Genomic DNA, 26,437 nt, shown 5'->3' on the forward strand with positions numbered 1-26,437 from the left:
TGACCCATGAAGGCACCATACTCAGGGTGAATCCACTTGCTCCTCTCCTACCCACTCTGTAGAGCAGTGGGTCTCAAATTTTTTTTTTTACTGGTGACCCCTTTCGCATTGCAAGCCTCTGAGTGTGACCCCGCCTAATAAATTTAATACCCTTTTCAATATATTTAACACCATTATAAATGCTGGAGGCAAGCGGGGTTTGGGGTGGAGGTTGACCGCTCACTCCCGCCCATGTAATGACCTTGTGACCCCCTGAGGGGTCCCGACTCCCAGTTTGAGAACCCCTGCAGTAGAGGAATAACTTGTACTTGGCTGAGGGTACTGATGCTCCATAAGATGGTGTGCGAGGATCTAAAACCAGCTAGCTAGGGAGGTTCAGCTATTTGGATACACTTGCTTTCACGTTGTGAAGAAGACTATCCAACTCAAAACTGAAGCTCCCGCTTCTGGTCGCCATGGTTCAGAACTCCTCGCCACTTGAATCATTACTGGGGAGCATTTCCAAGCATCTACAGGATTTAGGAGCACAAACTCCACTGAAAGCCAATTGTGACGCGTGCTCCCAAATCCTTGAGGTGCTTGGAAAAATCTCCCACTACGGAGCTAGAATTCACACATCCTGAATCACACTTAGAAGACTCGGGTAAAGGGCCGTCTAAGGCAAACCCTGCACAGACAATTCGTGCCTTCATCTTTTCACAAGGGACGTACGTTACACAAAGAGTTCCCTTACGTGTCATTGGCTATCAAGTCTTCCAGGATCTGCTCTGCAGCCTTCTCTGGAGGCTGAAGGCGGGAGCAAGCCATTTCCATGACGAATGCCATTTCCATGGAAATAGATTCTCCAATCAGCCGAAGGCACTGGACAAGGCACACGACATCGCGAGACATCTCCAGATCTGCAGTGAAAGAACCTGACTGTACTCTCATGCAAATCGTTTCAAGGCAAAACCAAGTTAGTTCCGCTCATTTCATAGGAAAGCTTCTTGGGGCAAATTTGCCCCAGCAACACAAGACTCCATCTGGCTCCATAATTAACTAACTAGATAATTACAGGCTGACTACATGGAGGAGCTGAAGGTGGTAAGATCTCTGTGCAGTTTTGTTTGAAAACCGGTAACAGGAAATTTCCCTTCAGTCTTCTCCAGTTACAGGACCTGGATGAAAATAAACTGTACTGGGGAAAATATGCCTAGAAAATAAAAGTCACAGCCAGACTCGGCCTCTCGTGCCTTGGCTCCATGCATTCAGAACGAGGATTCTGCATCCGTAAGCAATTTCCCAGCAGCTCATAAGGACCAGAGACAGCCCACCTGCAGACCTGTTTTGTCTAGAATACCAAGAACAACCTTGCAATCTCTAATCTAATGTATTTTTAAAAACTCTTCACTAAGGAACAGGTATCTCTAATCCAGGCCCATGACACCTCCACTGGCCCAGCTGTCTGCACTTGGAAGAGTCCTTTGTACCTTCCATGAGGAAACATTTATGCTATTGCAGTCACTTCTAACAACTGCTATAGTTAAAATCGCAAGAGGGTTTCAGTCCAAGTTCCCTGTAAGCTGTGCAACAGCCTATTTAGCGCCGGCCCCAACCTAGCCCCCCGGACCGGCTGGGGCACCCCTCCCTGAATCCATCCCCGGCCAGACCTGCTGGGACCGGGGGAGGGGCACCTATCCTGCAGCCCCAGCCCACAGCTGCCGCGGTGGGGAGAAGCACCTCTCCCCCCCAGCCCAGGGGCTGCTGTCAGAAGAGAGAGCAGAGGGGAGTCCTCTCTCCCCACTGTAGCCCTGGAACACCCTCCTGCACCCCAAACCCCACACCCCCAGCCCCACCCCATAGGCCGCACCCCCAGCCAGAGTCCTCACCCCCCAAACCTCTGCCCCAAGCCCCATCCCACACTCTGAACCCCTCAACCTCATCCCACCACATACATTTTGTTATGTGCACCGATATGATGGTGATGTGTCACACACAGCCTCCATATTGGTGCACGTAACAAAATTCATTCTGCACATGGGTGGGGAAAATTTGAGGGAACACTGGTTTCAGTTATAAACCACTGTTGTGCTTAAAAGCTTTCAGAAAAACATCACTGCTAAAATTTTCATCCCTAATTTGTGTCCTAAAGGGGACTTTCAATATTTGAGGGGGGGGGGCGGGGGAGAAATCTAACGTTAGCAGTTTGAAACAAGCAAGGGGTAAGACTTCTATGCTGGTGGGAATTCTTTGGATTTCTTGAGCGTCCAGCTTTGCTTCTCTGAATGCACGGAAACTTTAGTGTCTGGGAAATCTGAATTTGGGCAGCAGGCAAAAGAATTTAAGTTCAAGGCAAACGGATATGGATGTGTGGTAACACGTTATCGTTTCCCAGTTCATCACCAGCATATGCATAAGCGGACACTGAGCTGGAACTTTAGCTCGGCCAGGTTGCACATCATGGAATATTTTCTATTCCTGTTTTACTGGTTAAATGTGTAGCTCAACGTGTATTCCAAGACACACAGGGCAAGCTGTTGCATAGGTAATATTTACAATTAGAACAACAGATTTTACATCCCAGAACTTTCAGGGGTTGTAGAGGTGAAACCTGAACATCACATAGGCACCGTTTCAATATAAATACACATAATACAAAAAAAAACACGTTAAAAGAAATTAAGCCGACAACATCAGGCAATGTCAGAATGAAAGCTGCCAACGTAGGTAAGGAGTAAACGTTCATTCTGACCTGTGAACCCTGCCTATCAAGAGAGCTCACAAAAGAAGGGAAAGTGAAGAGCCCAGCAGAGTGGTACAAACTAGACGCTTTAAAGTTGATTTTTGGGGAGAAGGGATCTTCAAGGCCCTCAGTTGGATCAAAAAATGGCGAAGGCACAAGGCTAAGATGATTATGATAATATGTGAATGCTTCCTTCCATGTTTTGATTGGGTATTTTTAACGGGACAAGGCTGCCACTTTTTCCTGGACATGGATCTCCTGGGCATCACTTGCTAACTTGCAGGAAAAGGAGCAGCTTAGAGGACAGGGCATGACCTTCATAATCACGGCTGCCACCACCAAAAATTTAACACCACGCCATTAGGCCTTCCTTGCCCTAATCCTAGAAGACACAACCCAAACAGGTCAGGCTACGGAGAGGGACCCAGATGACATCTGAACCCTGACCACACCTGGGATGTGAATCTAACATTCAGGCATTGGAAACCAGTAAGAGGTGTTCATTCAAAGCGGCCGCATCCCCAGAGATAGCAAAGCACGCACCCATTGCTGGGGGCTACATTATGCACTGACTGAAGGTTAGAATTACACTCTTTGATTTTCTTCAACTAAGTCGCAACAACATTTTATCCTTAACGCACACACAAGTCTCCAGGCTTTCCAAAAGGGAAATCTACCACTAGGTTCAGGCTAAGCAGGGGAAATTTCAACCCAGACAACTTCAGAAAGTTCTGAGCATGTAAAAAAAGGATTAGCATGGAAACGTCTATGTCCTTAACTCAGAGCTTGTGACACGTAGGCTGTAATTTCCTCTACAGTGGAACGGCTTCCCCAACTTCCCTCCCCTTTACCATCAAAGATGGTGCTGTCATCCTCAGTCAACAGATGCTCATCAGGCAAGAGATACAGATGATCCACCAGGGAACAGGGCACAAGGAAAGACAGGAATCCCTGGGAAAGTGAAAGATAACCCATCTTTTAAGTCTCAGTTAGGAAAATGCCCTGGAATCACTTAAAGAACTCCAATGGTAACTCAGTACATTCAGACCAGACCAGGGGTGGGCAAACTTTTTGGCCCGAGGGCCACATCTGGGTGGGGAAACTGTATGTAGGGCCATGAATGTAAGGCTGGGGCAAGGGGTTAGGGTGCGGGAGGGGACGCGGTGTGCAGTGATGGATTCAGGGCAAGGGGTTGGAGTGCGGGATAGGTGCGGGGTGCAGGAGGGCCTGGCTCAGGGCAGGAGGTTGGGGTGGAGGAGGGGTGTGGGGTGCAGGGGGCTCAGGGCAAGGGGTGGGGTGCAAGATGCAGCAGGGGGCTCAGAGCAGGGGGTTGGGTGCAGGAGGGAGTGTGGGGTGCGGCACGGGGTTGGGGTGCAGGCAGAGGGCTCAAGGCAGGGGGTTGGGGTCCAACCCAGCGCCGCTTACTTGGAGTGGCAGCAGCACACAGCGGGGCTTGCCTGCCCTGGCCCCGCGCCGCTCCCAGAAGTGGCCAGCATGTCTGGCAGTGGCTGGGGAGGTGGGGGAAGAGGGGCAGCTCTGCTGCCCTGCCTGTGGGTACCACCCTCAAAGTTCCAATTGGCCACGATTCCCTGTTCCTGGCCAATGGGAGCTGCAGGGGGCAGTGCCTGCAGGCGAGGGCAGTGCACAAAGCCCTCTGCGCTCCCCTTCCACGGGAGGGGAGGGGCCAGGGACATGGTGCTGGCTGCTTCCAGGAGCTGCGCCACAGGGCTGGCAATCCCGTGGGCTGGATCCGGCCTGTGGGCCGTAGTTTGCCCTCCCCTGGACTAGACCAGTGCAAAGTGTCTACAGCATAAAGCAGCTCCTGCTTTGTGCCTCACCTTTTTTAGCAGGCACACCATGTTAGTATATGGATTCAGGTGGAGAGCAAGAGGGCGTGAAAGTGCTTCTTGGTACTGAAGGCAGCAGGCATAGAACTTGGACCAGAACTCAACCTGTAACTGTCGAAACTCTTCCTGGGAGAATTCGTATTCTGTCACACTGCCCTGGAGCTGGGGGGACACAGCAGAATATCAGGTCAGGTTTGACTCCCCAAAGATGGCAATTGGGCACTACAATGGTATTTTACAGCTCTGCCTCCCACTGAAGGAGGGTTTAATTTGTGTGTGTGTGGCTGGTACACTGACATTTTAAAAAGTCAATATAATCCAACAAAGAACCTGTGTCACAGGAAGGTTAGCATTGCACAGCTAGGCACTCAAACCTCAGGAACTGCCAGTTATAGCATTACATGCAGCTAATTGCATGGCTACATATTTTGAAAACACCATATACAAATTGTTGCACCCTCTACTACTGAGTATTTTGGAGTGAGAGCCAGACAAGAGTCCATGAGAGCCACTTCTATAATCCTAGATACAAAGCTATAAGGTGATGTTAACACTCAGAGTATACATCAGTTACTTAAGGATAAAAATCCTTACAAGTACGTGATGGGTTAATAGACCACCATTAGACCGAGACCAGGGAAACTCAGAGTTAAAAGGACAGCGTCTACTTGATTTTTCCTTTAACTAGACTACTTTTAAAGTTTCCAATAAGCACCTTTCCAACCAGATGCACTTTCTATAAAAAGCAGAGCAGTTTTATAAGGGTTTTGTTGTTTCCCTGATAATGCTTAAGGATCTTTCACCAAGGGAAAGAAAACAGGCCGCAGAAGAGCAGTGAATGGACTTGCCTGCCCCGCACTTCCCACCACCTGCCTGCTGGTCTCTCCTTCAGCAGCAGCACTGAAGTGAGGCCTCCCAATGTCTACACGCCTCCCTGAGGCGCACAGAGGAGCCATGGTGGGTGAAGACCCATGCCCACTCCTACTGCATCCAGCCACCCACCCACCAGGCTCTCACTGCTGCAGCATGGAGAAAACGAGCGTGCGAGAGATGTGCACAAGACAGGCATTGCAATAAAGCAAAACCTGGCACCATTGTCACTATGCAAAGTGCTCTCTGACTTACAATGTAAACAGACTCTAAAGGAAAAAGGAAGTGCGGCTCACTTTGGCACACGTACATCTAAAAGAACAAAGAACAGTACAGGAGCAGTGGAGGGAGAGGGGGGAGAACGGTGAACCCCTGGAGAAAGAGGAATAGTTAAGAGATGGGGAAGTAGTGAGAAGGAATTTTTTTAAATCATGCAACTGCTTTGGGGGAAGCAGGGAGGAAAGTTAGGCCATGGGTCATCTGTGGATTTAGTTTTTAACTCTACCTGAGGTGCTAAAATACCACAGTGACGATTGTCATCATAAAACACTCAATGGAAACCTCACCTCGTTTTCCACCGCTAAGGTCACCTCTTTTTTCAGCTCATCCCAGGTCAGATCCATGATTCTCTCTCCGCCTCGGGAAAAGATCTACAAAAACATTACAGGAAACTTCCGTTTTGAAGCACTAGACTTGCCACGAGCCTGTCTAAGTGACAGCACGACGTGAAGATGTCGAACAGATGAGTAACATCACTCACTGCAGAGAACTGTAGCTAGGCACAGGCAGCCAAGATACCCCAGAGCGAAGTAAACGCACTTCGCTGTTTACAGATGTCGGCATGAGCGTACAGCCCGGCCTTTTGCCCCCAATACGAGGGAGGGACTGGCTGTAGTGGGGGTCCAGAGGCCCACTAGAGGGGCTGGCCAGATTGGAGGAAAGGGGCTTCCAGCAGCCTGACGTGCATTAAAATCAGGCCCATACAATGCCCGTTGGGTGCTGCAAGCACTGCAGGTTTTCTGGTCCCCTAACCCCAAGGTCACGGCCTCCCTCAGATCCACAGAGACCCTCTTTCCCTGCAGTCACTGCTTCCCCCAGATCCACAGCCTACAGACTGACACAATGAGGTTAGTGGAATCAGGCTTTTCCAACGTTCACCAAACCCACTGACACCTGGAACGTTCCCAGACCTGGAACTGATCAGATGCCGTTTTCGTTACAGGCAGCGCATCCCCAGGGAAGCGAGCATAGGGCTTTGCTGAGCTCAGCCCGTGAGCTCCATCACAGAAGCTACACTGAGTCAAGAGCCAGCCCAGTGGGCAGCTCACCAGGTCCTGCCCGAAGGGAGAACCAGGGTGGCGTTCTCGGAGGCGATAAGGTGCACACCAGGGACCGGATTCTCCACTGTCGCACCAGTGACTTAAATGCAGTCATACCAGCATAAGACAGAGACTCAGCGTCCAGCGCTGCCCACCAGCATCTCCATCAGAGAATTACGGAGCAGCAGCAACGCTGCACTCCCTTCAACCCCTGGCCCTTCCTCCTTCTGCACCCTCCAATCCACGAGCTCACCAGCGCCCGCTGCTGCCCAAACCCCTCCCCTCCTCCTCAGCTCTGGGGAGAACGTTCCCCGCCCCCGCACCACACAACGCCCACTCCAGCAATCCCAGCTCGGCTCACACCTAGCATTCGTTTCTCCCACCGCTGGTCCTGAGCCACAGAAAGTTCAGCAGGAAACCCCCAGCCCACCTGGCTATCTTCTGCTACGGGTCTGATGTCATCAGTCACCTCTGCTACCTCGTCCACACACCCAGCCCTCCCTGACCGAGGCCAGCGAACGGTCAATACTATTTCACACCTCTGGCTGCTTCCTAAACCCTCCCCACACTCCTTCCCTTTCCACACCAGCTTCTTGGCAGTGAAGACTAGGTCAGGCATGACCTTCCACTCCCCCATTCTCCCCTCTCATCATCCTCTGCTGCACCCCAGACCCTGCCCTTGAAGCCTCCTGCCCGCTCTCTTTCCCACTTCTCCATCATCCCCTGGCCCTACTGACCGCCACCCTCGCTCTCACCCTTGCCTTCTCCTCGGGTTCTTCTCTCTCCACATACCTACATATTCTTGTATGCCCCCATCCACAGGACCCTAGCCTGGACCCTCCTTGCCCTCTCCTTGAAACGCGCTGGGCAGGCTGCATACAGCCTCATCTCAGACTTTCTTCAGTCACCATGCCCAGCCTCCACCCTTTCCAGCCCATAAAAACTGCTCTCGATGCTCTTCCAGGCTCAGCATCCTTGGGACCTTTCACTATTATAGCCGTCTTCCTCCTGCCACTGCCTGTACCTTGCGGTGTTATGTGCACGGAGAATTAAGCGCCTCAGGGCAGGGAGCTTTCATTTTTCTGTAGCGCATCAAGCACACCTATAACACTGTATACACACAGAGATGCAGCTTTTGCAGGCCCAGATGTTCTCCTGTACTGAGATCTGGTCAGTTCAGGTGAAGTGCGGCTGTCAGGGAACAAGTTATGCCTCCCTTCCCAGCCCATCAGCAAAAGTTAGACCTGTTTAAGGGCTGCTCTAATTTATGGTGACTGGTCTCTGTGGGGCCTTATGCCAACGGATGGCATGCAGGCCAGCTGAGAGTTCTCCTCCTTGAGTGACCCCATGTCCACTTCGTGCAGCGAGAAGTGGCACAAAGTGGCTGGAACTGAGGGAGCACAAACTGATTGCTTGCTAACCTGTAGAGCTTTGAGTAGAGCAGCATTTGTGAACCGACCAGGCATGAAGAGAGACTCCAAATAAGTTTCCTGTGAAAGAACAAAATGGTAATTCAGAGAAGCGCATTTATGCAAAATGGTGCAGGTTTCTAATTACAGTTCATCATTCCATGTTCCTGGAGTTCCGCATCTCTTCTGCAGAAGCCTAACAGGTGGCACTGTACATTACAGTATTACTGGCCTTTCAATGGTTTATTCTGCAAAAGGATTCTGACCATCTGAAACCCAGCCTAGGTGCTCTAGTCTCTCACAGAATGAGGTAAGTCACCCCCGGAATGCAAAGCAGCCAGACACACACACACACGGCAGGGATGAACTCCGCAGCTAACAGCCTGAAAGGAGACCGCAAAGAAGAGGCTGTCTTTCCTGTTCGTGGGGGCAGAAGGCAGCACAGCTCCTTAGTGTTGGTAAAACTGAGGGTTTGGTTTCATAGCATCCCCTAGAATTCAACACCGCCTCTTTCCATCCCACCTGTATCGTGTGCAATGAGGAGCAAGGAGCACCTTCAGGCTGCCAATGTCTAATTCCTACTCCCCTTCCCATGGCACTGGCAATTCCTGTGTTCCCTTCGGTCCCATTAATGCCTCTCCTCCTAGATCACCTTTCCAGGCCTGAGGAACTCACGTCCTTCCTTTGAATCTCCAACTGCCCTAATTCACAGTAAAATCCCTTGCTGTATCAAATCCCAACTCACTGTCCCCTCTTCAGAGTTTTATGCAACTCTGCCCTTGCCTATATCTCAGCCCTCTTTTCCACCTCCTCTGCCACTCCTCACGCCTCGACACATCCTCTAAGTAGCTTAATGCTTCTGCTCCCATCCTTAGACCACTCCATCGGAGCCTCATTTCTGCTCAAGCTGGAAATCCATGTCTGCTCTAGCCTCTCAATCTGCCTTCTTCACAGCGCCTGCCATCAGAAGCAGCTATCCTGTATCATTCTGCTCGCTGATGTCAAGCTGTTTACAAATCTCATCTTGAAAGGCTTTCTCCCTTGCTTATAACAATTTCTGTTCCTCCTCAGTTACTGGCCTTATGGCCAGCTTAGATGTTTTACACCACTGTAATGTATACTGTGTGTCTGTTATCTCATTTAGTTCTGGGAAGCTTTAAAGCTACCGTTTGTATAATGGACAACATACAAAATAAAGTTATATTGCATACACTGGTCTGTCCCAACTGTCTTTTTATCTTATGCTGCAGGGGAGAGAAATAGAACGGAAGCTAGGGACACAGCCCAAGTTACTTCTGGTTGGTATTGTATTGTCCACTCACCCTAGGGTCTTGGTCATCTCTAATATTCACTTCTTCTTCCGGCAGAGGCTGCACAAAAACTTGGTTCCACTGGCCTGCAATATTTCTGAGGAAAAAAGAATTTCCATCAGTCATGTAGGCTCAGTCGCAGTGAACACTAAACTCTCTGGTATTCCTAGTCTGAAGTGAGTTCAACTGTAGTACTTTCACCAGTAACCACAGATATTAATTCAGTGCTGGTCCAGATGGGGCATAGGGTAGGATAATCTTAACCAAGAGGACCAATGACTTATGTACAAGTGCTACATCCTTATTTCTGTTTACTCTGCTGTCCAGTTAACCCATGGATATATCTAGCCAGCTATCTAGATTCTTATCCCAAGCCCATCATCATGATATCATGCTTTGCCCTCCCTTTGTTTTACTGACAAGTATGTAGAGATGGGCTGATTCTGAAACTCTGCCCAGTTAGAATTAATGGCAGATTCATGTGCCTAAAGGGAAGCAGGACACTTGTAACTCATTTTACCCAGGTATTTCAGTCCATCCACGGGCCCAGATATAGTGTCTACTTGCCCACCTTCATAAGGCCAATGAATAAACTAATATCTTTACCCGCTGATCCTCCAAACTCCTCCTACTTGCCCCAGATGAATATGTAAAAGTTGGCAAAAAAGTATGAGGGGGAAGCTGGGAATGGCACAGATGTTCCCTGTGATCTTCTAATCATGCCAGACCTCTGAGTTCTTAACCCTGCTTTCTTTCTATCACAGCTATAATAAAGCAGGGTTAAAAACCTAAATAACCTATGTTACAAGGAGAAAGGAGTGGACAGACGCCACGCGCCCTGGGATATTAAGGAAATTAGCTAACAGACAATGAACTATTTCTGAAAAACTGAGCACAAGCGGATCGGAAAGGAAGCAAGTGGAGGGAAGGAAATGTAGGAATGATTTTAGCAAACAGTAATAGTGACCGTTGCAATTACTACCCCACAAGGTTAACCAGTAAAACGGGAGGGAAACTCACTGCTCAAAGTTGATGTATTTCACAATAGTCTGATTCTCATCATCATGCCATAGTGCCCAGATCTCAGCTGGTGTTAAGGCAAAATCAACAAGCGTCTCCTAGGAGAAAAAGATAGCATGGAGACTTGATTAACACACCGAAAATGCAAGTGACGTTTAAAGCTCTCAGGGGGTACAAGTGCATAAACCAGAGAAACATGTAATGTTATTCTGTCACATTCACAGGAGCAAACCCAGATCCTGTTTATTCCTTCTAAAAGTCCCCAAACTTGTATCTGTTTTATGGATCTCTACTCTTCTTCCAGCGAGACTCTGCCCACTACTAGTTTTGTACCCCACCTCCCCAAGGAGTGTAACATTGGCACTCACCTGAGAGGTGAATAGGGAGGATATGTGGTCAAGACTATAGCGGTTACTCTCAGTGCTCACCAGCTGGAAGACACAGAACTGCACACACACGCACAAGGTAAGTCAATGGCTGGAAAAGAGCCATCCTCATTAAGATAAAGATGCTATCAAAGTGACACAGTAAAACTGTTCTACTCAGGTTCTTATCCCACGCCCATCACGGCATTATCCAAGCACCTGATACTGAAGTACTTTGTTTTGAATCTTATGATTGAAAGAACAAGTGCCAAGTAGTGCAAGGCAGTGCATACGATACTAAAATGCAATTGCCTCGCCCAGAGATGCCGCGCACACACACTGACAGCTGTACCGCTCCACTCTGAAACCCCAAGCACTCGGACTGGCTAAGAGATCCCACTCCACACAATGACTATTTGTTCTAAATGATGTAGTGAAGGTGTAAACTCTCTGAGATAGGGACCACCTGTTTGTTCCATGTCTGTACAGCGCCTAGCACAATGGGCCCAGGTCCAGGAGTGGAACTCCTCCATGCCAGCACAATGGATATTAATGCAAAATATAGCACTCAACCCAGGGGCTGCCAAAGTTAAAGTGACACATTCAACTAAAGGCATTTGGTGCAGGCGGTAAGGGACCTGCCAATCCATATCGCCAAGGGCCACGTTCTGCCTGCAATTACAACTGTGAATGAGTGTGCTAGGTAAACAGTGAACACAGAAATAATTTAAAATATATTCATCCTTAATTTAAAATAGGACTGTAACTATAGTTCTAGAGTGTTCACAAAAGGAAACCGGTTGACAGATTGCAGGTGCATTCTGTATATATCTGTCCTCTTCATTTCTGTTCTAGCAAGATATTTAAAAATAAATGCTGCAGCCCTGCCTCATTCACCGTGAACTGAAGCTCAGAAAACTGGGAGCATCCCAATAATTCACGGTCTTTGCCTATAATGGCATCTCTTGAAGGTTCCGGTCATTTTGTACCTGTCCTCGCTTGGGTGCATGCATATAAACACCAAGGTAGAGCCCCAGTGACTGCGAATAGGCCAGCCGCAATCGGTGTCCCGTTCCAGCAGCGAGCCTCAGGTCCTTATTCACAGGCACGAACTCCAGTAGATCAGCTACCATCAGACACATTTGGTCCTGCCCAGAGCAAAGACAGCAGGCGAGCAGCATGAAGGAAGGTTAGGGGTGGAGCTTTTCCACCTCCCGTCCTTTAATATGCAAGTCCAGCAACAGTTCCCCACTTTCTCTCATAACTCACCTTATCCTGGACTAGCTCCAGGTCCATTTTTCCCCTTTATTCTCTCCCACCCCCACTCCTCCACCTGTTTTCCTTTTCATTGCTTTCCCCTGTGTGTGTGTGTGTGTGTGTGTGTCTCTGTCATTTCTGCTCCCCTAGTTTCTTCTCCTGCCTTCTTCCCCTTCACTTACACAAAGGCTACAGCTTGCCCTTGTGGGGGCAGCCGTGTGATGCTTTGGGAGGGAGAGACACGCTCTGGCAACTGAACTGCCTGTTGCGATTGCAAACACACAAAGCTTGTGCTACTTGTTGGCCTGCAGCCCTATGTACGAGCATCTCCTGTAGCTAGGGACTGCTAGGAAGGAAAGTGGGTTTCAAGAAACTACCCACTAAACTGACAGAAGCATATTTGCAGTGGAGAATCAGAGCAGATCCAGTGTCACGCAGCTTTCCCCACCCCGCGTATGGCTTCTCTTCTCAATCTGGTTCCCCCTTCCCCAGACTAGGTTAGCATCTCCTCAAGGTGGGGAACCCTGCTTTAACAGCTATGTTACATCTCTGACGCTCCTCAAACACTATTAAGAGATTTCTAGTCTTTTAGACTTGTCTCCCTCGCAGCCTTCTGGGGAGCCATGCATTCAAACACAAGTCTGCACCGATCCATTCTCCGGGTAGGCTGAAGCACTACGCGTGGCCTGTACAACTATCTGAAACACGGTTCATTTGCTTTGCTCTCCTGATCTTGCCTCTTACTGAGCGTGTGCTCTGAAAGCCTGCGCAGTAAAACTACAACCCCAGCCCCACTCAACCACCCAAACTAGCTGAGCGTATGTGGGCTCAGGGAACTGGTACTTGGATATGGTGCTCAGAGTGAGTTGTGTTACACAAGCTGGTGCACTCAGTCAAGCTCTCAAGTTCCTAGACACCGTGGTAAGGCAGTGCAGTATGCTTGCTAACTTGTTGCCCGCACTGTTACCTGTCCTACGTTTGAAGACTTCATTATATCTAGAAATCATACAATTTCCACGTAAAATATTAATAGGAGTCAAGACGTGACCATTTCTTTGTGTTCCCTGAAATCCTGCTACTCAACGAACTCATGGCCAGTTCATGGAGTACCAGTTTAGCCAAGTCTCAGAATCGCTCCTGGATCAACAGCCCATCCTGTCTCACAGCACCTCGATATCATCCATGTGGTGTGACTAGCCCTGAATCAACCCCATCTACAAAGCAAATCACAACCCAGAACACACACTCACTTTGTAAGACCACATCCTGAGTTTGTGATCCTGGCAGAGTGCGAATAGGAAGGCATCATGTTCAAGGCAGTGAACGGAGAGGCTAACAGGAAGGTCTGAAGGGCCTTGGTCACCTCTGAAAACACAAGTAGTAATTCAGAATGATTTAATTAAGTATTCACAGTACTGAGGGGAGCGAATCTCTGTGCACACAAGACAGACAGTGAGCTCCCTGTCACAAGGGGCTTACAGCTTAATAGGTGAATAATTACTCAGATTCAAGGTCAGAAGGGACTGTTGTGATCATCTAGTCTGACCTCTTGGATAACACAGGACAGAGAACTTCCCTGAAATAATGCCTGGAGCAGAGCTTTCAGAAATGCATCCAATCTTGATTTTAAAAAGGTCAGTGATGGAGAATCCACCACAACCATTGGCAAATTGTTCCAATGGTTAATTACTCTCACTGTTCAAAATTTACACCTTATTTCCAATCTGAATTTATCTAGCTTCAACTTCCAGTCACTGGATGGTGTTATACCTTTCTCTGCTAGATTGAATAACCCACTATTAAATATTTGTTCCCTATGTAGGTACTTAGACTGTGATCAACTCCCCCCTTAACCTCCTCTTTGGTAAGCTAATAGATTGAGCTCCTTGTGTCTATCACCATAAGGCAGGTTTTCCAATCACTTAATCATTCTCATGGCTCTTCTCTGCCCCTCTCCAATTTATCAACATCCTTCTTGAAGTGCTGGACACAGGATTCTAGCAGCAGTCACACCAGCGTCAAATAGAGAGGTAAAATAACCTCTCTACCCCTACGCAAGATTCCCCTAATTATGCATCCAAGGATCGCATTGGGCCTTTTGGCCACAGAGTTGCACGGAGAGCTCATGTTCAGCTGATTATCAATCCCTCCAAGAAAAAAAAAAAAAAAAATCTATCCTGGGAAGCAATGACTCTGAAAAAGAGTCTCCCATCCTAAGCGTGGCCGACATTCTTTGTTCCTAGATGTATACATTTACATTTAGCCATATTAAAAAACGTATTATTTGCTTGTACCCAGTTTACCAAGAGATCTAGTTTGCTCTGTATCAGTGACCTGTCCTCTTCAAATTTTTGTGTCACCTGAAAACTTTCAGTGATGATTTTATATTTTCTTCCAGTGTTACAGGGTAAAGCCAAGAAGTGATCCCTGCAGGACCCCATTAGACACACACCTGTTTGATGAGTCCCTATCAGCTAGCTAGCTTTTAATCCATTTAATTGTGCCATGTTAATTTTATATCACTGTAGCTTTTTAATCAAAATGTCATGTAATGCTGTCAGACCACAGGGAGAGAGAGTGCAAACTGAGGACAGTAACAAATTACTAAGAACAGTTAAACACCTCTCTCCTCAAAAAGTCACCTGAACTTGCCGATTACCACCCAGTTTCTAGCTGTCCTCCTTTGGTGAAGATCACAAGGATGCATGCAGGCTAACACCACATACGTTTCAGGAATCCTTGACATAGGAAAGTTTTACTAGTTGTACCGACAATCTCCCCATGTGGGGAAACTCTTATTCTGACAGAAGAGCATCTTATTAGTTCAGCTTAAATCCCTTCCTCAAGCAACAAGCTAAACTGAAAAGAGGCATTATGTCAGAAGGAGACTGTCCTCATAGGGGATTATGTTGGTATAACGGTATCGTTTCAGCTCACGCATAAGGCTATACCACTAAAGAACTTTCCCTTGTAGACCAGGCCCTGGATCCATTCAATTAGGCTTCATAGCACAGAGACCGCGCTGATGGCAATAGACAGGTAACAAGTTCTTGTTAGTCCTTTCAGATCTAACGGATGCCTTTGACACTGTTTAACATGAGGTGCTGCAGACTGGACTGCGGGAGCTGGCAGGAATAGGTGTGGCCACACTAGAGCCTTTGTGAGAGAACCCAAAGGACTGGAAGATGCAATCTCTCTTCCAGCACAAGAACTCTCACTTGTGATCCCATAGAGCTTATGACACTCCTCTTGTTCAAAAGAATGTAGGCAGAAGCCAGCAGCAGAGTGGGGAATATCCAGTTTATTGCACTGAATGCAGCATGTATGATTACCTGCCTTGCGGCCAGGTGGCGTACGTGTGCATCAGTGTAAGGAACTCATGGCCCTCAGAGACAGATTATGGTTTCTTGAGACCACAGTGGCCGAACTGGAGATAAGAGAGACACAGAGGTACATAGATGAGACTTTGCAAAACACAGCAGGGTAGTACCACCCTCCGTCTGACAGTTTCTGTGCTGTTGAAGAGGATGAAAGTCTCAGGGAGGAGATCATCAAACCAGAGCGGAGGGAAACCATACCACAGTTGGGACCCTCCCTCCAGATGATGTCATGGTACCCACTCACACTGAAGATACCGCTCCGGAGGAGGGGATCCCAGTTATTAGGAAGAGACAGATAATAGTAATGGGGGATTTGATCATTAGAAATATAGGCCAGGTCTACACACTGGGGGTGGGGGAGAGATATCAATCTAAGTTACGCAACTTCAGCTACGTGAATAACATCTTCACCGCGGCAAGTCGACTGCTGCCACTCCTCTGTCAACTCTGCCTGCACCTCTCACCGAGCTGGAGTACAGGAGTTGACAGGAGAGTGCTCGGGGGTCAATTTATCGCATCTAGACTACACGCGATAAATCGACCCTCGCTGGATCAATCACTGCTCGCCGATCCGGCCGGTAGCGAAGACATACCCATAGATAGCCAGGTTTGTGATGATCAGGAGAACCTCATGGTGAATTATCTGCCAGGTGCAAAGGCTGTGGATTTTTCTAGACATTTAGATAGATGTATGTACAGTGCTTGTGGGGAGCTGATGGTCATGCTACATGTAGGTACCAGTGACATAAGGAAAGGTAGGCGAGAGGTCCTGGAGGTGAAATTTAGGCTGGAAGGTAAGAGATTAAAAGTTCAGTACCTCCATGGTGCTTTATCTGAAATGCTTCCAGTTCCACATGCAGGGCCAATTAGACAGGCAGAACTGTAGAGTCTCAATGCATGGATGAGATGATGGTGTAGGGAGGAGAGTTTAAGTTTATTAGGAACTGGGGAACCATTTGGGAAAGGAGGAGGCTATTCGGGAAGGATGGGTTCCAGTTAAACCAAAATGGAACCAGATTGCTAACATGTAAAATTTAAAAGGTCATAGAGGAGTTTTTAAACTAAGGGGTGCAAGAAAGCAGATGGGTGCAGAGGAGCACACAGTTCTGACAGACACATCCCTTAGGGGAGGATCTATTAACAGGGATTCTCTATATCCTAGAAAAGAGGAAAGGATAAAAGCAGATATCGTACAGGTAGGAACTAAAGAGAAACAGTCAAATAAAAAGGAGTCCCATTCAAGTACATCACATGAAGACAAACAACTAAAAAGTGACAAATTTTATAAGTGCTTGTATACAGATGTTAGAAGTCTAAATACTAAGACTGGTGAACTTGAGTGCCTGGTATTAAATGAGGACATTGATATAAGAGGATAATCAATGGGAGACATTAATACCTGGGTACAAAATATACAAGAATGACAGAGTAGGTTCTGCTGGTGGGGGGGAGAGGCACTGAACGAAAGCATAGGTCAAATATAGTAAAAAAAAATTAAATGAATCAAACTGTATCATAGAATCTCTATGGATAGAAACTCCATGCTTGAATAATAAGAGTGTAGCAGTACGGATATACTACTGACCACCTGACTAGGATGGTGATTGTGAAATACTCAGGGAGATGAGAAAGGCTAGAAGAATAGAAAACTAAATAATAATGGGGGATTTCAGCTATCCCCATATTGACTGTCACCTCAGGATGGGATGCAGAGATAAAGTTTCTAGACACCATTAACAGTGGGCTCTAAATTAACTCTTACCACCAAGAAAGCTCTTAGAGTCATTGTGGGTAGTTCTTTGAAAATATCCGCTCTGTGCAGCAGGAGTCTAAAAAGCTAACAGAATGTTAGCAACCGTTAAAAGATAGATAAGAGGACATTAAATATCATAATACCACTATATGGTATGCCCACACCTTGAATACTGCATGCAGTTCTGGTTGTCCCATCTCAGAGAAAGGCAATGGAAATGATTACGGGTATGGAACAGCTTCCGTCCTAAGAGAGATTAAAAAGACTGGAAAGAGATGACTGGGGGGGAATGTGATAAAGATCTAGAAAATGACTGATATGGAGAAAGTGAATAAGTAAGTGTTATTTACTCCTTCAAATAACACAAGAACTAGGGGTCACCCAATGAAATTAATAGGCAGCAGGTTTAAAACAAACACAAGGAAGTATTTCTTCACACAACACACAGTCAACCCGTGGAACTCATTGCCAGGGGATGTTGTGAAGGCCAAAACTATAACTGGTTCAAAAAAGAATCAGGAGTTCATGGAGAATAGGTCCATCAGTAGCTAGTGCATGTCCCTAAGCCTCTGACTGCCAGAAGCTGAGACTTGACAACAGGGGATGGATCGCTTGATAACTGCCCTGTTCTGTTCATGCCCTTTGAAGCATCTGCCAGTGGCCACTGTTGGAAGACAGGATACTGGGCTAGATGGACCTTTGGTCTGACCCAGTATGGACAGTCTTATGTTCTTATGAAAGTCAGGCAGGAGGAAGCATTTTGAAGTGGTCAGATCCATATTGGCTCTCTAAATTATGGGGAGCTTCCCAACGGGTGTCAAAATAATCTGAGGTTTTATGGGCTTGTCCCCATTTTCAGATGCCCATAGAGTAGCAGTGGCTAGGAACACCTTGTCTTGTCTTCAGCTACCCAAGAGATGTCACCTATTATGCACAAATATGGACCACGGTGATCCATGCATCTATCACCATTAGATTTCTGGGAAGAGAGCATACGCGTCATCCTTAATCGCACTGGCTGCCAACCCTGGGTAAAAGTCCAGGGGCCAGTTACTAAACGCAACATAGTCATGTAGATCTCAGCCACGCAGATCCAGAGGCAGCACAGTAAAATGGACTAAGCCAGCTCCTCATTCCTGATCCCAATTTTGTCACTGTGACTCACTGTGTGGCCCACAGCAAGTCCCTAACCTCTTTTTAAAAGTGCTATTTACATGCTGAGCACTACCCCTGCAGTGTGCTTGTCTACCTTTGAATTTATCTGAATACAATCCATGTGCTTCCATGCAGGGGGTTAAAAGAGACAGTCCTGTGTGTCACATGACAACACTAACCTGATAGCAGTTGGCATCCAACCTGTAAGCAAACGTTGCATCACAGAGCTCTGCTTCAGCTCCACAACTGAAACTATCCCTGGAAAAAAAAAAATGAAAATGAAACTGCTGAGCAATGTGCAGAATATCATTTGCTGCTTCAACAGGCATGAATTATCAAGCAGTTTGAGAGTCGGATTACAATAAGCACCCAAGGCTTGGTCTACACTAACCCCCCAAATCGAACTAAGGTACGCAACTTCAGCTACGTGAATAACGTAGCTGAAGTTCGAAGTACCTTAGTTCGATCTTACCTCGGTCCACACGCGGCAGGCAGGCTCCCCCGTCGACTCCGCGGTACTCCTCTCGCCGAGCTGGAGTACCGCAGTCGACGGCGAGCACTTCCGGGTTCGACTTATCGCGTCCAGACAAGACGCGATAAGTCGAACCCAGAAGTTCGATTGCCAGCCGCCGAACTAGCGGCTGGGTATAGACGTACCCCAAGACAAAGTCAAGCTCAACTGAAGCCCAAAACTGAAATAGGAAGGGATGCTGCAGGTCAGGACTGAGAGGCACTGACAAAGCCATGAGCGGGAGTAAACTATATCCAGACCAGTATTAATCTAATCATGGCCATCCTTCACTACGTGTCACCTTCTTATACCAGCATGAACTGGCTGGTTTTGCATAGGCAGGACAATCGGTGAAGGTGTGAGAAACACTCCCAGCTTTATAAATACATACTTATGATTACATACTCTACTCTCAACTCTTACCATGCACATCATGAGGAGGTAGCTTGAGGACAAATATTCCTCCTGAAGCAGACGGCAGAGCAAAGAGAGCCTCCCCATCACTGCTAAGCCAAGCTGCTGAAGCAGTGGAATTAGAGGCCAGTCCAGGAATGGAGGGGATCATGTGGTAGTTTGAAGGGTCTCTAAAATTAACTTTTCCAATATCTGTAAATACAGACTGCATCTGGCCCTCTGTTATCAGCTCCTGTTAGAGAGAGAGAGAGAAAAGAGTCCAGGTCCCAAGAACACACAGAACTGTTAGACTAGAGATATAAGAAAGGAACTGCCGGAGGAATGACAAATGCATAATCTCCACTACTCCTGGCTTTTACTTACTGAGAAAAGATCTTTTGATGCAAGTTCTCTGGTCACCTAAATTTGGCTCTTTCCCTCATTTTTAGCTGGCAAAGGTTGACCATTTAAGAGTGGATCTCAAAGTGTAAGTGGATTAGATAAATGATTCATTGGTGGACCTACTCTCCCTCCCAGATACATGCCAGGATCTTGATAACACTACCACATTCCTGAACAAGTGCTTTGCATCCCACAAAATAATTGGAGGATCACACACTTCATGGCTTATGTAGGCCCAGCCACACACCCAGCTGGGCCCCTCACCCCGCCTCTGGAGAGCCTGTCCATGGCCAAAGTTGAGAGGCAAGAGACTCACTAACCCTAACCCAAATGTCATAATTAACTCTGAAGTCACTGCCTCACGCCCCTGTATCCAGAGTGACTCTGCTCCCCTCCCACAGGCCTCTGTGAAGTAACTGTCTCACCTCTGCATCATGAGTGATCAAATGGGGATTTTAGTGAAAATTGGGCTTTTCCAGTTTTCCATTCTCACCAAAATTAATAGGGTTCTGCCCTTTGATGTCTAGAACACCCCCAGCATTTTTGGAATTGATCATATGCGGTTTTCAAAAATTATCAAATTTCAGACTGAAATAAGGCAGACATTTTTATCAGGGAGAGTAATTAACCACTGGAACAATTTATCAAGCTTATGGTTGATTCTCCATCACTGGCAAGTTTTCAATCAAGATTGGATATTTTTCTAAAAGCTCTGCTCTAGGAATTATTTTGGGGAAGTTCTCTGGCCTGTGTTATCCAGGAGGTCAGACAAGATGACCATAATGGTCCCTTCTGGTCTTAGAATCTGGGGCATTTCTGTCTCTGAGTATAGCATAGGGCCTCACTTCACTTGGCCAATGATTTGGGATCATTTAGTTTGGGAACTAAGAATATGTATCATCTCTCTAAAGGAGTCTCAACCAGAAAAATTTGGGAATCACAGATGCATAAGTGACTACGTACATGGAGTCTTTGGGATTTAAAGCGAGACACCTTGAGCTTGCACTCCTGCTCTACAGCTCTTGAAATGGTAATGGTCACAGATTTCAAACAACTTAGGCCCCAATGTACAAGTTCCCATGGATTTGGGTGCCTAACTTCCTAGGATCCTCTGAAAATCCTCATCTTAGTATTCAAAAAGCAAATTAGCACAGACATATATTTCATATATACATGCAATATTCAGTGTAGTATATGCACCACTATTTCAGCAGGGTTGTATACTAAAAAAATGCTCTAAACTAGTTTTTAAAAATACAAAAAATGCTAGGTGGAGAAACTACAGGTTTCAGATCACTTTCCATCAAAGCTTGTTCCAATGATCCATGCCACAGCTATGTTTATGCCAACACCAATCTTTGATTCTAAAAGGTAGTTTGTAGCTAGTTTATTATAATTTTCTTGAAACAATCTCAAAGTACAGTTATTTCCACCCAGACTACTTACACTCCTGTACATGCGAGCAGGGTGTGGCAGTACCAGACGGTGCACAGTCTGATTGGTCACAATCAAGATGACGACGAGATTCTGTGTCTCACACACATGCACTCCTCCAGGTAAGAGGCTACAGTTCTGGATTTTGAGCCGAATGGCATTATTCAGGAGGTTTATATCCAGAGACTCCTCCACCAGCTCCAAAGTGTCTCCAGAAGTGGTCCTGAAAAGAGTTAAAAAGCTTTTTACGTTGACAATTGTGAGGCCTCTCAGATCGGCAGTGATCAACAACACAGGTTTAGACTCACAGGGCAGGTCTACACTGGAGTGGCACCACTGCAGCACTTCAGTGAAGATGCTACCTACCCAACAGGAGGGCTTCTCCAATTCAGGTAGGTACTTCACCTCCCAGGGAGACGGTAGCTAGGTTGATGGGACCTAGTGCTGTCTACATCAGGGGTAGTGTCAGGTACCCACTCAGGGGTATGGATCTGTCACACCCCGAGCGACATAGTTATACTGACCTAGTTTCCTAGTGTCAACCTGGCCATAGACTCTGCAGCAGGCAGACAAAAGTATCCTGCTACAGGGAGCCATGGGCTTGTTCCCACTAACTACTATTCCCACTATTACTCGGGATCGCCATGCAGCAGTTCATCCCGTTCAGCAAAGCACTTGGGCACGTCTTCAAATCCGATCCATTGACTTTAAGGGGACACCTTGCACTGAACTGGCATCGCTATTCCCCCCCACCCCACAGGGGAAGAGCAGCCCGAGACACCTGCCTCCCCCTAGCCCAGGGAGCGATACCTGCCCAGCGGCAATACTCACCATGGGGCAGGCAATACGCACCACGGGGCAACATGGGGTGTGCCTGGCAGGGTCCCCGATACCCATGCGCTCTCCCCCACCACTTACCAGTGGATGAAGCGGTTCCTGGTGACTGACACCAGCTGGGCGCTCTCCTGGTAGCAGAACCCGCCAGCGCTGTCCGCGTAGCGCCCGGCTCCGGGGCCTGTGCTGGCACCTGCGGGGAAGGGAAGGGACGAGTGTGGGCAAGGCAGGGATCTGGGATGGGGGACGGGGCAGCCCTCAGGGTGGGCTGGTGCAGGGGCAGCCCGGGTGGGCGGGGTGTCGCGGGAACTGTGGGGGCCAGGCGGGGGGGGGGGGGGGAGATCCTGGGAGAAGGGAGACCAGGCGGGGGGGGGGTATCCTGGGGGCGGGGCTAGGCGGGGGGTGTCCCGGGATGTGGGAGGCCAGGCAGAGGGGGGGGTATCCCGGGGGCGGGGCCAGGCGGGGGGGGTGTCCCAGGGGCGGGGCCAGGCAGAGATGGGGGGTCCCTGGGGCGGGGCGGGGCCGGGAAGGCCAGGCGGGGAGAGGAGTCCCGGGGGGGCGGGGCCAGGCGGGGGGAGGGGCGGGGGTCCCGGTACCTGGCGGGCTCAGCGCCAGCTCCCGGACCCGGCGGCGCGGGCCGCGCTCGGCCCCGCTCAGCTCCAGGCAGCTCCGCTCGGCCAGCGCCGCCGCCATTTTCCCTTCCCGCGCGCCGCGCGGCCCCACGGGAAGCCGGGGACGGGACCGAGGCGCAAGGGGGCGGGGCCACGACCCCGCGCGCGGAAGCGGCCCAAGAACGCTCGCGCTCCAGCTGGTGCGTCCGGCCAATGGCGCGCGGCGTCCCCGGGCTGGAGCCGCGCGCCGGGACCCCCACGTGGTTGCACCAAAGTCATCGGCCCAGCGCTGCCCGCGGGCCAGTCCCCCGGGCCAGTCCGGGCACGTGGCAGCCCTGGCACCCGGGCCGGGTGGGTCCCTCTTTTGGATCCAGGTCCAGATTTCTTGATCAAGGTTTAACCAAGGGCGACGCGCCAGAGAAGCAGTTGTCAGGCCGCAGTACCAGTGATGACGAGGATGAGCAAATACAAAGATGTCACAGTCACACCAAAGGCACGCGGTGGGCTGGCTGTGGCCTGCAGTCCCCTCTTGACTACCGCTGCCTTGCATGGGGAGGGAGGTGACTTGCACAGGCACGAAGGGTCAAGTGCAGCCTGGGCCAGAGCCTCTTCCAGCCTCGCTGCCTGGGCTACCCTCTGCCCGGGCCCAGCTTCTGAGGCCAAGTGCCAAGCGAGCCCTCCGAGTCAGCGCCTGTCCCCAGGAGCTGGGCATGGAGCAGGCTGCCGCAGCTGCCCCTCCCCAGCCAGGCTGCAGGCTCTCAGGCAGCTGGGCATGCTAGGGGCGGGGGGCTCCGACTTCCTCAGCCGCTGGCCTGGAAGCCAAGCCCTGGGCGGGAGGCAGCCTGCTCCTGCCACACCCAGGCACTTTCCCAGGCAGCATCCTGGAGTGGCTCTGTCCCGCTCCCTGCCAGACTCTGGCTGCCAGAGACTCCCACATACACACACACAGGTAAGGTAAGGCGGGGAGAGCATAGCCCAGGTTGGAGGGGGAGGAGACACATGGGGAAGTCACATGTCCTACCCATCACCTAATATGTGGGGGCACCAGTCATTTATTGTGCAAAATAGCTGGCTGAAGCACAATTAGGTTTGCCAACTTTCTAATTACACAAAACCGAACATCCTAGCCCCATCCCTTCTCTGAAGCCCCCCCACTCATAGCTGCCCCCCCACCCTGACTCCACCCTTACCCCGCCCTTGCCCCGTCCCCATTCCAACCCCTGCCCCAAAGTCTCCGCCCCCTGCCCCTATTGGACCCCTCCCCAAATCCCTTCTCCAGCCCCGCCTCTACTCCCGAGCGCACCGTGTTCCCCCTCCTCCCTTCCAGCGCTTGCTGCTGTGAAACAGCTGTTTCGCTGCACAAGCACTGGGAGCCAGGAGGAAAAAGCGGGCATACAGTGCACTCAGGTGAGGAGACCAGAGCGGAGGTGAGTTGGGGCAGAAAGCGGGCACTCAGGGGAGGAGGCCGGAGCGGAGGTGAGTTGGGACAGGGGGGTGGAGTGGGGAGCTGCCGGTGTGTGGAGCTGCCATACGAAGTCGGCGCCTATGCCCGCACTCATTCCATTCCCCATCCCCCCGTCACTCACTTTCACTGGGGATGAGGGGTTTGGGGTGCAGGAGGGGGCTCTGGGCTGGAGCCAAGGGGTTTGGAGTGTGGGAGCAGGTTCAGGGCTGGGGCAGCGGGTTGGGGTGCAGGAGGGGGCATGAGGTCCAGGCTCCAGGAAGGAGATTGGGTGCGGGAGAGGCCTCAGTGCTGGGGTTGGGGTGCAGGAGGGGATGCGGGCTTCAGGAGGGAGGTTGAATGCGGGCGGGAACTCAGCGCTGGGGCAGGGCATTGGGTGCAGGCTCTGGGAGGGAGTTAGGGTGTGGGAAGGGGTTCCAACTTGGGGCTGGGGTGCAAGCTCCAGCCAGGAGGCGCTTACCTCAGGCAGCTCCTGGTCGGCGGCACAGCAGGGCTAAGGCAGGCTCCCTTCCTGCCTTGGTTCTGTGCGGCTCCCAGAAGCGGCAGGCATGTCCAGCCCAGCTCCTAGGTTCAGGGGTGGCAGGTGGCTCCATACCCACAGGCACCACCCCCACAGCTGCCATTGGCCCCGGTTCCCGGCCAATGGGAGCTGCAGAGCCGGCACGCGGGGCAGGGTCAGCACACACAGCTTTCCTGATCGCCCCTGCACCTAGTGGCCGCAGGGACAAGCCAGCAGCTTTTGGGAACCGTGCAGAGCCACGGTAGGCTGGGATCCTGCCTTTAACGGCCCAGTCAGCAGTGCTGACCAGAGCTGCCAGGGTCCCTTTTCGACTGGGCGTTCCCCAAGCACAATCAAGTGAGCTCTCCTGGGCAGCCAAGGCCTCTAACTGAAGTAATGCAGGGTTTTCCCCAGACACCTCAATACTATGTGGTTAAGCCCCTTTGTTTTCAGTTTAAACTGATTTTTACCAAAAAGTTCTCGGGTTTTACAAAAAGTATTATTCATTTTTTTCTGATTTTCACCCTGCTTTTGTATCATTCAAATATATAACAAATAACTAGTTTGATTAGGAAAATACAATATCTGGCATGAGTTATATGTATTACGCTAATACATTAGTCTGTGTGTATATGCAAAGCTGCCTGTTAAAGTAAGGCTATGTATTGGTCTAGAAGATACAATAAACAAAGAGGCACACATGCAAGCTCTGAAGTGCGTTTGCATCTGAACGTACTGATGAATCTCACGTCCACCACGTACACATTTCAAGCTGTTAGCAGATAACGGTTTAAAGAATTGACACACACTAAAATGGGAAGAAAATGAAGATCTGTATCAGAACATGTTTCAGAACACAAGCAATTATTCAAAAGTTTAAAAAAAACAAAAACAGGAGAAAAGGCTGAAGTTGAGTGTATGCACTGCAAATAGTGTGGCCCAATTATTAAATGTATTTAGAGGCTAATAGTTCTAAGTCTACAGCAGTAAACTTTTTATTCAAATAAAAAGTTTTATTTGGGAATTAAAGGTATATTGTTTTCTTAAACTCAGAGGTGGCATTGTGTTTTGAGTTCTGTTTTAATTCTGCAGCAAACCACATTGATGAACAGAATTCAAAGCATTAAGCTGTGACGTTTCACTCTATATGATTTTATGAAAATATGCTAAGAATTTCAATATAATGTAACTGAAATATGCTTCATGCAAAAGGTCTCTTGTAGGGTATCATTACAAGGCTTATAATCTACTGAGTGTGGTCATCCTATTTGTATAAAAGTACCACTCTTGTATCTGAAACGACAAATATAAAATATAACTCTGAGGGCCTATTGTAATTATACGAAGTGTGGACCATTATTGGTGGTTTGGAATCTTGATGGCTCCCATTAACCAGGACAGTTGTCTGTAGATGGCTGTGTTTTACTTGTAAGTCTTCCTGTATACGTGTGTGCTGGCAAGTGGGTAATGAAGTCACATAATGACATGTGATCATGTCACCTGAACTGGAATCCATCTTTAACCTGGTACTTTTCCATTGAGAAGAAGCGGTGGGAACCCACAGAGGGACAAAGGATTCCTGCCTTATGCAAAAGATATATGAGTGGGTGGAACAGAACAAGGGGGCAGCCATCATGAGGAATCCCCGAGCTACCACCTGAGCTGGGACAAGGGCTGTACCAGGGGAAAGGATTGTGCCCAGACTAGGAAGGTGTCCAGTCTGTGAAACAGACTTATTGAAACATCTCTGAGGGTGAAATTTTATCTGTATTCAGTTTTATTACTGTATTAGGCTTAGACTTGCGTGTTTTATTCTATTTTACTTGGTAATTCACTTTGTTCTGTCTGTTACTACTTGGAACCACTTAAATCCTACTTTCTGTA

General features: G+C 49.0%; 1 protein-coding gene across 2 annotated transcripts in view; it reads right to left on the reverse strand.

Moving 5' to 3' along the window:
* NUP160 (nucleoporin 160) overlaps positions 1-22,701 on the reverse strand; it is a 54,781-nt gene extending 32,080 nt beyond the window's left edge. For both annotated transcript variants that reach the window (XM_054027923.1, XM_054027922.1), the window contains exons 1-15: positions 22,578-22,701; positions 22,066-22,174; positions 21,160-21,370; positions 19,342-19,564; positions 18,587-18,665; positions 13,370-13,484; positions 11,852-12,010; positions 10,866-10,943; positions 10,498-10,595; positions 9,490-9,574; positions 8,180-8,248; positions 6,006-6,089; positions 4,561-4,731; positions 3,574-3,673; positions 734-899 (exon numbers count right to left, since the gene is read on the reverse strand). In XM_054027923.1, coding sequence (XP_053883898.1) covers positions 734-899; positions 3,574-3,673; positions 4,561-4,731; positions 6,006-6,089; positions 8,180-8,248; positions 9,490-9,574; positions 10,498-10,595; positions 10,866-10,943; positions 11,852-12,010; positions 13,370-13,484; positions 18,587-18,665; positions 19,342-19,564; positions 21,160-21,370; positions 22,066-22,174; positions 22,578-22,674 — 1,844 coding nt within the window. In that variant the 5' untranslated portion in view covers positions 22,675-22,701. The remainder of the gene's footprint in view (positions 1-733; positions 900-3,573; positions 3,674-4,560; positions 4,732-6,005; positions 6,090-8,179; positions 8,249-9,489; positions 9,575-10,497; positions 10,596-10,865; positions 10,944-11,851; positions 12,011-13,369; positions 13,485-18,586; positions 18,666-19,341; positions 19,565-21,159; positions 21,371-22,065; positions 22,175-22,577) is intronic.
* Between the last annotated feature and the right edge of the window lie 3,736 nt (positions 22,702-26,437).

Source organism: Malaclemys terrapin, chromosome 4, assembly GCF_027887155.1.
Source record: "Malaclemys terrapin pileata isolate rMalTer1 chromosome 4, rMalTer1.hap1, whole genome shotgun sequence".
Lineage (NCBI taxonomy): Eukaryota > Metazoa > Chordata > Testudines > Emydidae > Malaclemys > Malaclemys terrapin.